At 46.2% G+C, this 12588-nt stretch overlaps 1 protein-coding gene across 3 annotated transcripts in view; it reads right to left on the bottom strand.

The window, feature by feature from the left end:
* The window catches only part of LOC137383765 (choline/ethanolaminephosphotransferase 1-like), a 50064-nt gene extending 38372 nt beyond the window's left edge, over nucleotides 1-11692 (bottom strand). For all 3 annotated transcript variants that reach the window (XR_010977459.1, XM_068056925.1, XM_068056924.1), the window contains exon 1: nucleotides 11123-11692. Coding sequence is in view for 2 of the 3 variants with exons in the window: in XM_068056925.1 (XP_067913026.1) it covers nucleotides 11123-11506 (384 nt within the window). In the remaining variant the exon portion in view is untranslated. The remainder of the gene's footprint in view (nucleotides 1-11122) is intronic.
* Nucleotides 11693-12588: the final 896 nt, after the last annotated feature.

The raw sequence follows: 12588 nt of genomic DNA, 5'->3' as shown, positions 1-12588 counted from the left end.
GCTAATCCCGGAGGACAGGGTGGACAACATTCACAATGAGTTATAAAAGCCACACAATAGGAATAATCAGTCAATAATACAGGGCTTCAACCAATTCAAAATATGTTGCTCTTTAAAATGAGGCAACAATCAAACCTCATGCGGGGCAGGACTACTGCTGGAATACAGGAGATAGAGGGAGGATGCTTTTCAGCCTCTCGAAGCTGCCCTGCACCTCAACTCCATATTTAACCTCGAAACCCAACAAAAACCTACCGTTCTCTGGTATGGTAGTATATTGGTTGCGTTACTGGACGAGAAATTCCGAGGCCAAGACTAACGATCCAGAAACATGAATTCAAATTCCACCAAGCAGCTGGGGGAATTTAAATTCAATTAATTACATAAACCTAGAATTAAAAAGCTATCAGAAATGAAACTACCAGATTGTGGTTCACTAATGCCCTTTAGGGAAGGAAATCTGCCATCCTTACCCACCCTAACTTATATGCGACTCCAAATAGAGTTTTTTTTTTTAGTCATTCATGGGATGTGGGCGTCACTGGCTCTGCCAGCATTTATCGCCCATCCCTAATTGCCCTTAAGATGGCGGTGGGCTGCCTTCTTGAACCGCTGCAGTCCATGTGGGGTAGGTACACCCACAGTGCTGTTAGGAAGGGAGTTCCAGGATTTTGACCCAGTGACAGTGAAGGAACAGCGATATAGTTCCAAGTCAGGATGATGTGTGACTTCGACGGGAACTTGCAGGTGGTGGTGTTCCCATACATCTGCTGCTCTTATCCTTCGCGGTGGTAAAGGTCACAGGTTTGGAAGGTGCTGTCTAAGGATCCTTGGTGCATTGCTGTAGTGCATCGTGTAGATGGTACACACTGCTGCCGCTGTGCGTCGGTGGTGGAGGGAGTGAATCTTTGTGCATGGTGTGCCAATCAAGCGGGCTGCTTTGTTCTGGATGGTGACGAGCTTAGAGTGTTGTTGGAGCTGCACCCATCCAGGCAATTGGAGAGTATTCCATCACACTCCTGACTTGTGCCTTGTAGATGGTGGACAGGCTTTGGGGAGTCAAGAGGTGAGTTACTCACCACAGAATTCCCAGTCTCTAAGCTGCTCTGGTAGCCACGGTATTTATATGGCTACTCCAGTTCAGTTTCTGGTCAATGGCAGCCCCCAAGATGTTGATAGTGGGGGATTCAGCAATTGTAATGCCATTGAATGTCAAGGGGAGATGGTTAGATTCTCTCTTGTTGGAGATGGTCATTGCCTGGCACTTGTGACGCAAATGTTACAGTAGTGCAGATGACTCTTAAAAGCCCTCTGAAATAGCTTAGCAAAGCCAGTCATTTGTATCAAATGGCTACAAATTTTTATTTTTTTTTAAAAAATGAAAATAGACCACCCAGCATTGAGCGAGGCAACAGACATGACAAAGATACACACTGCCCAGTCAACCCTGCAAAGTTCTCTTCACGAATATTTGGAGACTTGTACGAAAATTGGGAGAGCTGTTCCACAGACTAATCAAGCAATGGCCTGACAATCAGACTCACCAAATCATACCTTACAGCCAACATGCCCGACTCTTCCATCACCGTCCCTGGGTACGTCCTGTCCCATCAGAACTATATAGACAGGTGGAAGACGCTCTGGGGGCCCTCAGCGTTGACTCTGGACCCCATAACATCTCATGGCACCAGGTCAAACATGGGCAAGGAAAGCTCCCAGTGATTACCACCCACCACTCTCCTTCAGCTGATGAATCAGTACTCCTCCATGTTGAGCACCACTTGGAAGACGCAGTGGGCAACAAGGGCACAGAACGTACTCTGGGTGAGACACTTCAATTTCCATCACCAAGAGTGGTTCAGTAACACCACTACTGACAAGAGTCCTACCTGGGCTTGCAGGTGGTGAGAGAACCTAACACAAGGGAAAAACCTACCCTGACCTCACCCAAATCTACCTGTTGCACCACCCAGATGCACCTGTTCATGACAATATTTATAAGAGTTACCACTGCACAGACCTTGCTGGAAATCTGAAACAAAAACAGAAAATGCTGGAAACACTCAGGTCAGGCAGCATCTGTGAGAGAAAAACAGAGTTACATTTCAGTTCTGATGAAAGGTCACAAGACCTGAAACATTAACAGTGTTTTTCTCTCCACAGTTGTTGCCTGGCCTGCTGAGTATTTTCAGCATTTTCTGTTTTTCCACTTGCCCAGCTTCATTCCCTGAAATTAAGTCCAGAACCACCCCCTCTCTTGTTGAGCTTTTTTACCTGTTTCATGGGATGTGGGCATTGCTGGCTAGGCCAGCATTTATTGCTCATCCCCAATTGCCCATGAGGTGGTGGGGTGAGCTGCCTTCTTGAACCACTGCAGTGCACGTGGGGTAGGTACACCCACAGTACTACGAAGGAGGGAGTTCCAGGATTTTGACGCAGCGACAGTGAAGGAATGGCGATATAGTTCCAAGTCAGAATGGTGTGTGGCTTGGAGGGGAACTTGCAGGTGGTCGTGTTCCCTTGCATCTGCTGCCCTTGCCCTTCTAGCTGGTAGAGGTTGAGAGTTTGGAAGATGCTGCCTGCGTAGCCTTGGTACGTTGCTGCAGTGCATCTTGTAGATGGTACACACTGCTGCCACTGTGCATCAGTGGCAGAGTGAGTGAATGTTTGTGGATGGGATGCCAATTAAGCAGGTTCCTTTGTCCTGGATGGTGTCGAGCTTCGAGTGTTGTTGGAGCTGCCCCCATCCAGGCAAGTATGATGGAATACTCTCCACTTGCCTGGATGAGTGCAGCTCCAAAAACACTCAAGAAGCTCGACACTATCCAGGACAGAGCAGCCCACTTGATTGTTGAAGATGGTGGATGGGGTGCCATTCACTCCCTCCATCACCAGCACATATAGCTGTAGTGTGTACTAACTATAAGATGCACTGCAGCAACTCACCAAGGCTTCAACAGCACCTCCAAAACCCACGACCTCTACTACCCAGAAAGATAAGGGCAGCAGTTGTACGGGATCGCTATTGCCTGCAAGTTACCCTCCAAGCCACACCATCCTGACTTGGAAACTTAACACCATTCCTTCATAAATCAGTCAAAATCCTGGAACTCCCTCCTTAATAGCACTGTGGGTATACCTACACCACATGGTCTGCAGCAGTTCAAGGCAGTGGCTCACCACCACATCCTCAAGGGTAATTAAGATGAGCAACAAATGCTGGCCTTGCCAGGAACTCCACAATAAACAGTGTTAGATAATTTTCAACTGACTCCCCAGCACCCACAGGCCTTTGGAAGCAGGTCCCAGATTTCCATTCCCCTTGTGGGTGAAAAATTGTTTCATGATTTTACTCCAAAATGGCCAGGCTGTAATTTTGAGTTTATGCCCCCTTGTTCTGGATTTCCCCCTCAAAATAGTTTATCTACCCTATCAAATCCATTTAACATCTTAAACACCTCAATTAGATTGCTCCTCAATTTTCTAAATGTGAGGGAATATTAGCCTAGTCAGTTAGTGCACCATTTCCTCAGTTTCATTCAGATGAATCTGCGCAGCAATCCCTCCATGGCCAATACATCCTGCCTGAGGTGTGGTACCTAGAACTGAAAGCAGATGGGGTCTGACCAAGATTGTAGAACTGAAGCACAACTTCCTCCCCATTGTATTCTAGCCCCAAGATAAGAAGACATCAAGAGATATGCATCACAGATGAGTAAACAGGGCTGAGGTGGAGATCAGCCATAGTCTCATTGAATGGCAAAGCACTCCAAGGGGCTGAATGGCATAATCCTGTTGTTGTATTTTAAATCCACCTTAAACATGTGATTGGTCTCCTGATGGATGTGGAAATCTATGGGTCAAATGGGCAGATAGTGGTGATGTGAAGATCCACACTTTGCATTTACTGCATCCCAATTTTCCTTTGCAAGGTGCCACTGTTCGCCAGCAGGACTGTTGGGTCCTGGGCAGAGTTTGCCTCCATTTTACTTCTGGGTGTCTGGGTGTCCCACAGCCAAAGACTTGCAGGTGATAGGTAAATTGGCAGTTGTAAATTGCCCGTAGTGTAGGTAGGTGGTAGGGAATATGGGATTACTGTAGGGTTAGTCTAAATGGGTGGCTGTTTTTCGGCACAGACTCGGTGGGCCGAAGGGCCTGTATCAGTGCTGTATCTCTAAATAAAATTTTAGAAAAATAAGTGGCAGGATCACTAGGCAAGTCCAACCTTCACCATCCTGCCAGTCGGATCCAGCTCAGAATGGCTTCAAAGGGAAATGGAGTGATGAATGGCTATATGGTCAGTCAGGAGCACGAAACCTATTAAACTCCTGCCAAAATAACCTATGCACACAATCTCCAGTTTGTTTTCCACACAGCTGCAGTGTTTCTCCAAGCTGGAATGGAGAGGGAGGAGTCAGAATTTTGCATTAGGAGGCTGCAAATCAGCAAAGTTGACCAAAGAAACTCAAAAGAGAGATTGATAAGCAGCCCTGACCTAATCTATTGAAAACACTTGGAGAAAGCTCATAAGCAGCACCCCTGCAAATTCTAGCAAATAAACAGTTGATAAATAAAGCAACGGTTGAGAAGCAATCCACATCACCGTATTTTGCAGTTTTCATGAGTGCTGGCTGGGAATGTTCTCTGAGCTGTTTGTTTTGTTGCATTTACAACAACTTGCATTTACATAATGCTTTTAAAGTAGTAAAATGTCCAGAGAGGCTTCATAAGTGAAAAAAATACAACACCAAGCCACACAAGGGCGGCGCAGTGGTTAGCACCGCGGCCTCACAGCTCCAGCAACCCAGGTTCAATTCTGCGTCCTGCCTGTGTGGAGTTTGCAAGTTCTCCCTGTGTCTGCGTGGGTTTCCTTCGGGTGCTCTGGTTTCCTCCCACATCCAAAAGACTTGCAGGTTCATAGGTAAATTGGCCATTGTAAACTGCCACTAGTATAGTTAGGTGGTAGGGGAATATAGAGACAGGTGAGGATGTGGTAGGAATATGGGATTAGTATAAAAGGGTGTTTAATGGTCGGCACAGACTCGGTGGGCCGAAGGGCCTGTTTCAGTGCTTTAACTCTAAATCTAAATAATCTAAATCTAATTAAATGTTCAAACTGCTCCCAGCCCAGTGACAGACCCACAACCACCAGTACTTCACCAGTGTTTTGCAGCTCCAAGTGCTCTCTCCAGAGACAAGCCAACTTGGGGAGGACAGAATCTACAGATGCTTAGTGAGTGCTTTCAGTTAGAAGCAGTTACAAAATAAAAACACATTAAAAGAAACTCAACTGACAACAATGCAAAACAGGAAATGTTTCTTCCAAAAACACTCGCCAGTGGGACAGAGATCACAGAACTTGCTAAGTGACAAAACCAAGACAGGCACACGCCAACTAATGATATCAGCTGCTCCAATACCAAGCTACATGACAACACATCCTGAAGAACAAGCAAGGTCCCTACATAGTCCATTAGACTGACACAGGCACCCATTGACAGTGGGACAGTTACTACACACCAATAGGACTCTACATGCCCTTCTACATAACTGATCACCTAGAACACTGATAAAAGTAAATAGCATTAACCCAAGCAGAATTGTTTGGTTCTTGGTGACATCTGATGGCCTGGTCTTAGTAACAATTAAGTCACATTGTTTTTTTGTTTGGAGTACAGCATGATATACACTTTCAATTTTGCACACCCAACAATTGCAGATTTTACACGAGAAACATTTATACACCTGCAGACACCTATATATAAATGGTATCATTCTATGATTCAGCATAGAATGAGGCCATTCAGCCCATCGCTCCATTGCCAACTCTTTGAAAAAGCTATCCAATTAGTCCCACTCCCCTACTTTCTCCATAGTCCTGCAAAGTTTTTCCCTTCAGGTATTCATCCAATTTCCTCTTGAAAGTTACTACTGAATCTACTTACACCATCCTTTCAGGCAACGCATTCCAAATCACAACAGTGAGGAATAATTCTCTAAACCCATCTGGTTCTTTTGCCAATTACTTTAACTCTGTTCTCTGGTACTGAACCTCTGCCTTTGGAAAAAGTTTCTCAGTTTATCAAAACCATTCACGATAGTGAATGCATTTATAAAATCTCCCCTAAACCTTCTCTGTTCTAATGAGAACCCCAGCTTCTCCAGTCTCTGCACATAACAGAAGTCCTGCATTCCTGGTACCATTCTAGCAAATCTCTTCTGTACCCTCCCCCAAAGCTTTGCCATCCTTCCTAAAGTATGGTGCCCAGATTTGGGCACAGTACTCCAGCTGGGGCCTAACCAGTCACATATAAAGATTTAACGTACTATCTTCATTCTTGTACTCCACACTTTTGCTTAGTGTCAAGGATACCATGCTTTTTCTTAAAAAAAGAGCCTACTCAATTCCTGCCACCTTCAAAGATTTTTGCACTTACATTCCAGATGTCAGTCAACACAGTCCTTAAAAAATACACTATTTAGTTCATATTGCTTTGCCTGATCATCCTTCCAAAATCCATCACTCAAAACTTGTTAAATTTCATCCATCATGCATCTACCCATTTCACCAGTCTATCTTCTGAAGTCTGTTACTAGCCTCTTCACTGTTTACCTCATTTTCAAGTTTTGGGTCATCTGCAAACTTTAAAATTAGGGCCCTGTAAACCCAAGTTAGGTTATTTATATCTATCTCAAAAGGTGGAGTGGTCCCAATACCAATCCCTTGGAGATACCACTATGTTTGTCCCTCCAGTCTGAAAAACTGTCCCCCAATGTTGTCTGCTTTACTTTTTATTCATTCATGGAATGTGGACGCTGATCAGGCCAGCATTTATTACCCTTGAGAATGTAACAGTGAGCTGCCTCCTTGAATAAAACTGATTAGTTGTGAGGCCATTTCAGTGGGTCTGAAGTCGCATACAGGCCTGACTGGGTAAGGACAGCAGATTCCAAACTACTTCTCAAAAGGACATTAGTGAACCAGATGGGTTTTAATGACAAATAGGTAGCTTCATGGTCACCATTACTGAAACTAGCTTTTAATTCCTGATTTATTTAATTCATTGAATTTAAATTCGACAGGCTACCCTTTGTGATTGGAACTCATGTCTCTGGATCATTAATGCAGGTCTCAGGATTACTAGTCCTGTGACATATCCACCATGCTACAATACACCTGCTTTCTGTCCTTTAGCCAATTTTTTTTATACCCATGCAGCCACTACCCCTTTAACCCATGGGGTTCAATTTTGCTAACAAGTCTATTGTATGTCAATTTATCAAACACCTTTTGAAAGTCCATTTATATATCAACTGCACTGCCCTGATCAACTGCCTTTGTTACTCCATCAAATCAAGTTAGACACACACAATGTGTCTTTATCAAATGCATGCTAGCTGTCATCTACTCACCCATATCTTTCCAAATGACAATTAATTTTGTCTCAGATCGTCTCAAAGTTTCCCCACCACCAATTAGGCTGACTGGCTTGTATTTGCTAGACTTACCCCTCTCTCCATTTTTATACAATCCTTCAGCCCACTAGCACAGCCCTCATATCAAAGCAAGATTGGAGCATTGCGATCAGAGCCTCCAGCATTTCCACCTTTACTTCCCTTCAGTGTGCATCCCATCCTCAGCAAGTAATTTTCTACTTTGTGCACTGCAAACCTTTTAACTATTTTTATCCTGATTCTCTACCTCCTCCTTTGTGACATGGCTGCTGTGAAGAGTGCTTCCATTTTTGTTAAGTTCTGAGGACTTGTTATAAAACTTAAAAAAAAAGAATTCCCTAGATACTGGACTTGGTTCTTTTTAAAAAAAAACAGAAGTCATTGGAAGATCTTTTGGACTTGGCTTGTAAACAACGCTTACTGGAAGTCACCTGTCTTCAGATAAGTACCCAGCGGGGATGTTTTAACCTGGGAAAGATATTTATAGAGAAGTGACAGGCCAAGATTTACAGGGGTCAGGAGACTTGACTTGAGATCTTGTTTTGGTTTCGCTTTGGACAGGCATTTGGGGTATAGACAGTATTTTGAAAAGGAGTTTAAAAAATCAACTGCCAAGGATAAACACCCCAACTCAGCCTTTTCCAGCTCTTTGAAAAGCCTGCCAGTTTTTCTATCTTGAGTGTAAAAGTAGAGAAATTGATGCTGCATTCCTCCTGAAATGGCTGCCTGGAACTCATTGCTGCATGTCTCCTGAGATGCTGCAAAAAGCTGCCAGATAAATCCTCAACGCTGCCTGAACGAATTTCTCCAGAAAAGGATCCCAGTTAGCCGTCATTGTTTACCCGGACCCCAGACAAAAAAAAAACGAACATCTGACATCTTTCCATATCTTCTCTTTTTTCTTCAAGAATTAGCAAGTATTTGGCCAAAGTTTTTTTTTTTTTCTTTCTTTTTTGGTAAGAACTCTAAAGAGAAAATCTCTTTCGGTTAACCAGGGTTTGAGACGGGGGGGTTGTGAGGGGCCAAGATAAAAAGGGTACTCTCATATTTCAATCTGTGTGTTAATGTTTGCTTTATTACTGGTGTTAGGAGTGTTTCTATTTTTCTTTGCAAAAAGTGCTTTAAGAGATATTTGAATTGTGGACTGAGAAAAGTGTGCACACACTGCAAGGCACCAGTTTCTGAGCAGCTCAACAGGGAAATGATAGGAAGATTTAAGACTGTCACATGACTTGACTGTGGGTTTTAGTTTCACTTTGCATTGTGAAAATAGTGTGGGCTGGACCAGCAGCATGCAGTCAGACCTGTCTGGGACCTGTTTGTAGACCAGACCTACTCTCTGTGAAAGAAGACTTGCCTCTCTTGGAAAAAGAAATCCTACATTTAAGTGCAGCTGTGGTCTGCCTAGAGAGGGGAAAAAGATCCAAAAAAATGAGGAATTGCTGTTCTCGGTGCAGAGAGACTACTTTGCAGAGAGGAAGACCTACATTTGAAAGGCAGCAGTTTCCTATTGCCTCCTGTCTCAAGAGTGATTCCTGTTGCCTTGTGTTTTGGGAGATCCTGAAAGCTCAAGAAAGCTTCTACTGCTAGAGTGCTACTTCAAATTCCAAGACCTGTCGCTACATCCTTTGCTGCGTGACGCCTGCTGCAGACAAATTGCCTTGAAAGCCTACCCAGCACACTGTTCATCAGCCTCGGCTGGAGAGACTTTGAGTGGCATCCAACTATTTGACTCTGGGACATCTCACCGAACCAGAAATATCCTACCAGACCGTGACAACCCAATTATTTTATTATTCCCAAGAAACAGTTGTAAACCGAAAAAGCATTTTCCCCCAGTTAACCAGTTTTTTTTTTAAATGTAGGTGTGTGCACATGAGGGTTAAGAATAAGAAGAAGCTTTCAAAGAATTTTTTCACATAGAGTTCTAATTATTGTTTAAGACTTTGTTTCCTGCCCGTCAACCAATAAACTAAGAGTAGGGATAAATAGGTCTTTTACCGAATGGCAGGCAGTGACTGGGGTACCGCAGGGATCGGTGCTAGGACCCCAGCTATTCACAATATATATTAATGATTTAGATGAGGAAACTAAATGTAATATCTCCAAATTTGCAGATGACACAAAACTGGGTGGGAGGGTGAGTTGTGGGGAGGATGCAGAGAGGCTTCAAGGTGATTTGGACAAGTTGAGTGAGTGGGCCAATGCATGGCAGATGCAGTATAATGTGGATAAATGTGAGGTTATCCACTTTGGTAGCAAAAACAGGAAGGCAGATTATCTGAACGGCTATAAACAGAGAGAGAAATATGCAGCGAGACCTGAGGGTTCTCGTACACGATTCGCTGAAGGTAAGCATGCAGGTCCAACAGGCGGTAAAAAGAGGCAAATGGTATGTTGGCCTTCATAGCAAGAGGATTAAAGTACAGAAGCAGGGATGTCTTGCTCCAATTATACAGGGCCTTGGTGAGGCCACACCTGGAATATTGTGTGCAGTTTTGGTCTCCTTATCTGAGGAAGGATGTTCTTGCTATAGAGGGAGTGTAGCGAAGGTTTACCAGACTGATTCCTAAAATGGCAGGTCTGACGTATGAGGAGAGATTGAGTCAGTTAGGATTATATTTGCTAGAGTTCAGAAGAGCGAGGGGGGGATCTCATAGAAGCCTATAAAATTCATTAAGGAATTGACAGGCTAGATGCAGGAAGGATGTTCCCGATGGTGGGGGAGTCCAGAACCAGGGGTCGTAGTCTAAGGATACAGGGTAAAACTTTCAGGACTGAGATGAGGAGAAATTTCTTCACCCAGAGAGTGGTGAGCCTGTGGAATTCACTACCACAAAAAGCAGTTGAGGCCAAAACATTGTATGTTTTCAAGAAGGAGATAGATATAGCTCTTGGGTCTAAAGGGATCAAAAGGAACGGGGTGAAAGCAGGGACCAGGTCACTCAGCTGGATGATCAACCATGATCACAATGAATGGCAGAGCAGGCTCAAAGAGCCGAATGGCCTACTCCAGCTCCTATTTTCTAGAGAAATCTGTTTTTGTGACGTTGTCCAAGGCACCTGGGGGAACCCCCTGTTTTTCTTTGAAATAGTGCCGTGGGACTTTTTACATCCACTTGAAGGAGCAGACGGGGCTTTGGCTTACTGTCTCAACTAAAAGATTCAGAACGTTACCAGGCTCCACAGGTTAGATAGAGAAGCTCTTCCCACCGATGGTGGAGAAAGGGCCATCACATTAAAATGAGAGCCAGACCATTGAGGAGTGCAGTTAGGAAACACAGCTTCACACAAAAGGTTCTCTCGCCCACAAAATACAGTACATGTTAGCCCAATTAATATTTTTCCAAATCTGAGATTGATACATTTTTGCCAGTCAAGGGTATATGGAGCTCAGGTGGGTGGATGGAGCTGGGATACAGATCCACAATGATCCCAGTGAATGGTGGAACAGGATCGCAGTGCTGAAAGACCTCCTCACGTTTCTATGTTGCTGCTTCATGACGGACATGTCACATATCCAAATATTCTACCCATTTATCAGCTTGGTCATTAGGCATATGATTATATCCCATCTATTCTATAGGTTTATCTGCTGGTTAGCTGTCCGGCATTCTAATGGATCCTACACATGTTAAAGCATATCCTTTGTATTCTATGGGCTTACCTGTTCAGTGGCAGTCGGGCAGTACAACATGAGGACCAGTGTGGTGCAGGCATTGAGGGCCAGGCCGATGATGGTGATGACATTAGGAGCCACCCAGAGCGGGAGCCGGCGGACCAGCCACTCCCACCAGACCTGCATGAGCGGCTCGAGCAGCGAGGCCCCGGCGCTCCGGTACCGGTGCTCCTCCAGGCGTTTCAGCTGCTGCCGGGACAGGGGCTGCTGCAGCAGCGAGTTCAGCCCGAGGCCCAGACCGAAACCGTGGCCCGGGCTCCGGTTTGTCCCCATCCCCGAGCTCCCGCGGCCCGGCCGAAGGGCGGCAGCAATGGGGCCCCGGCTCACCTCACCACCATCGATCCGCCGCGCCGGCCGCCGCTGAGCGTTCATGGAGCCGGCTCTCGGTCACTCACAGCCGCAGGCCCCGGCCTACCCGGCTCTCCCTCCCTCAATCTCCGCCGCTCAGTCCGGGGCTCCAGGCCTCACTCCTTCCCGCTCTCCGCCGGTTACCGTTTCCCTGGACACAGGCCGCCACCGCCTCGGAAACAGTTACTCCGGGTCAAGAGACCAAGCTGCCGGAAGTGACGCATTATAAGGCGGGGCCAGACGGAAATCACGTGCTAATCACTGTCCAGAATGAATTCGCGGGGGGGCGGGGTGTGTGTCATCAGGGACTGGGGGGATACCAGGGAATGGAGGGTTGTCAGGGACTGGGGGGTTATCAGGGACTGGGGGGATACCAGGGAATGGAGGGTTGTCAGGGACTGGGGGGTTATCAGGGAATGGAGGGTTGTCAGGGACTGGGGGGTTATCAGGGAATGGAGGGTTATCAGGGACTGGGGGGATACCAGGGAATGGAGGGTTGTCAGGGACTGGGGGGTTATCAGGGACTGGGGGGATACCAGGGAATGGAGGGTTGTCAGGGACTGGGGGGTTATCAGGGACTGGGGGGATACCAGGGAATGGAGGGTTGTCAGGGACTGGGGGGTTATCAGGGACTGGGGGGATACCAGGGAATGGAGGGTTGTCAGGGACTGGGGGGTTATCAGGGAATGGAGGGTTGTCAGGGACTGGGGGGTTATCAGGGAATGGAGGGTTATCAGGGACTGGGGGGATACCAGGGAATGGAGGGTTGTCAGGGACTGGGGGGTTATCAGGGACTGGGGGGATACCAGGGAATGGAGGGTTGTCAGGGACTGGGGGGTTATCAGGGACTGGGGGGATACCAGGGAATGGAGGGTTGTCAGGGACTGGGGGGTTATCAGGGACTGGGGGGATACCAGGGAATGGAGGGTTGTCAGGGACTGGGGGGTTATCAGGGAATGGAGGGTTATCAGGGAATGGAGGGTTGTCAGGGACCGGGGGGTTATCAGGGAATGGAGGGTTGTCAGGGACTGGGGGGTTATCAGGGAATGGAGGGTTGTCAGGGACTGGGGGGTTATGAGGGAATGGAGGGTTGTCAGGGACTGGGG

Source organism: Heterodontus francisci, chromosome 25 (assembly GCF_036365525.1).
Source record: "Heterodontus francisci isolate sHetFra1 chromosome 25, sHetFra1.hap1, whole genome shotgun sequence".
NCBI classification, from domain to species: domain Eukaryota; kingdom Metazoa; phylum Chordata; class Chondrichthyes; order Heterodontiformes; family Heterodontidae; genus Heterodontus; species Heterodontus francisci.
The sequence above is the reverse complement of the archived record's forward strand: the minus strand, read 5'-3'. Positions and strand labels throughout refer to the sequence as shown.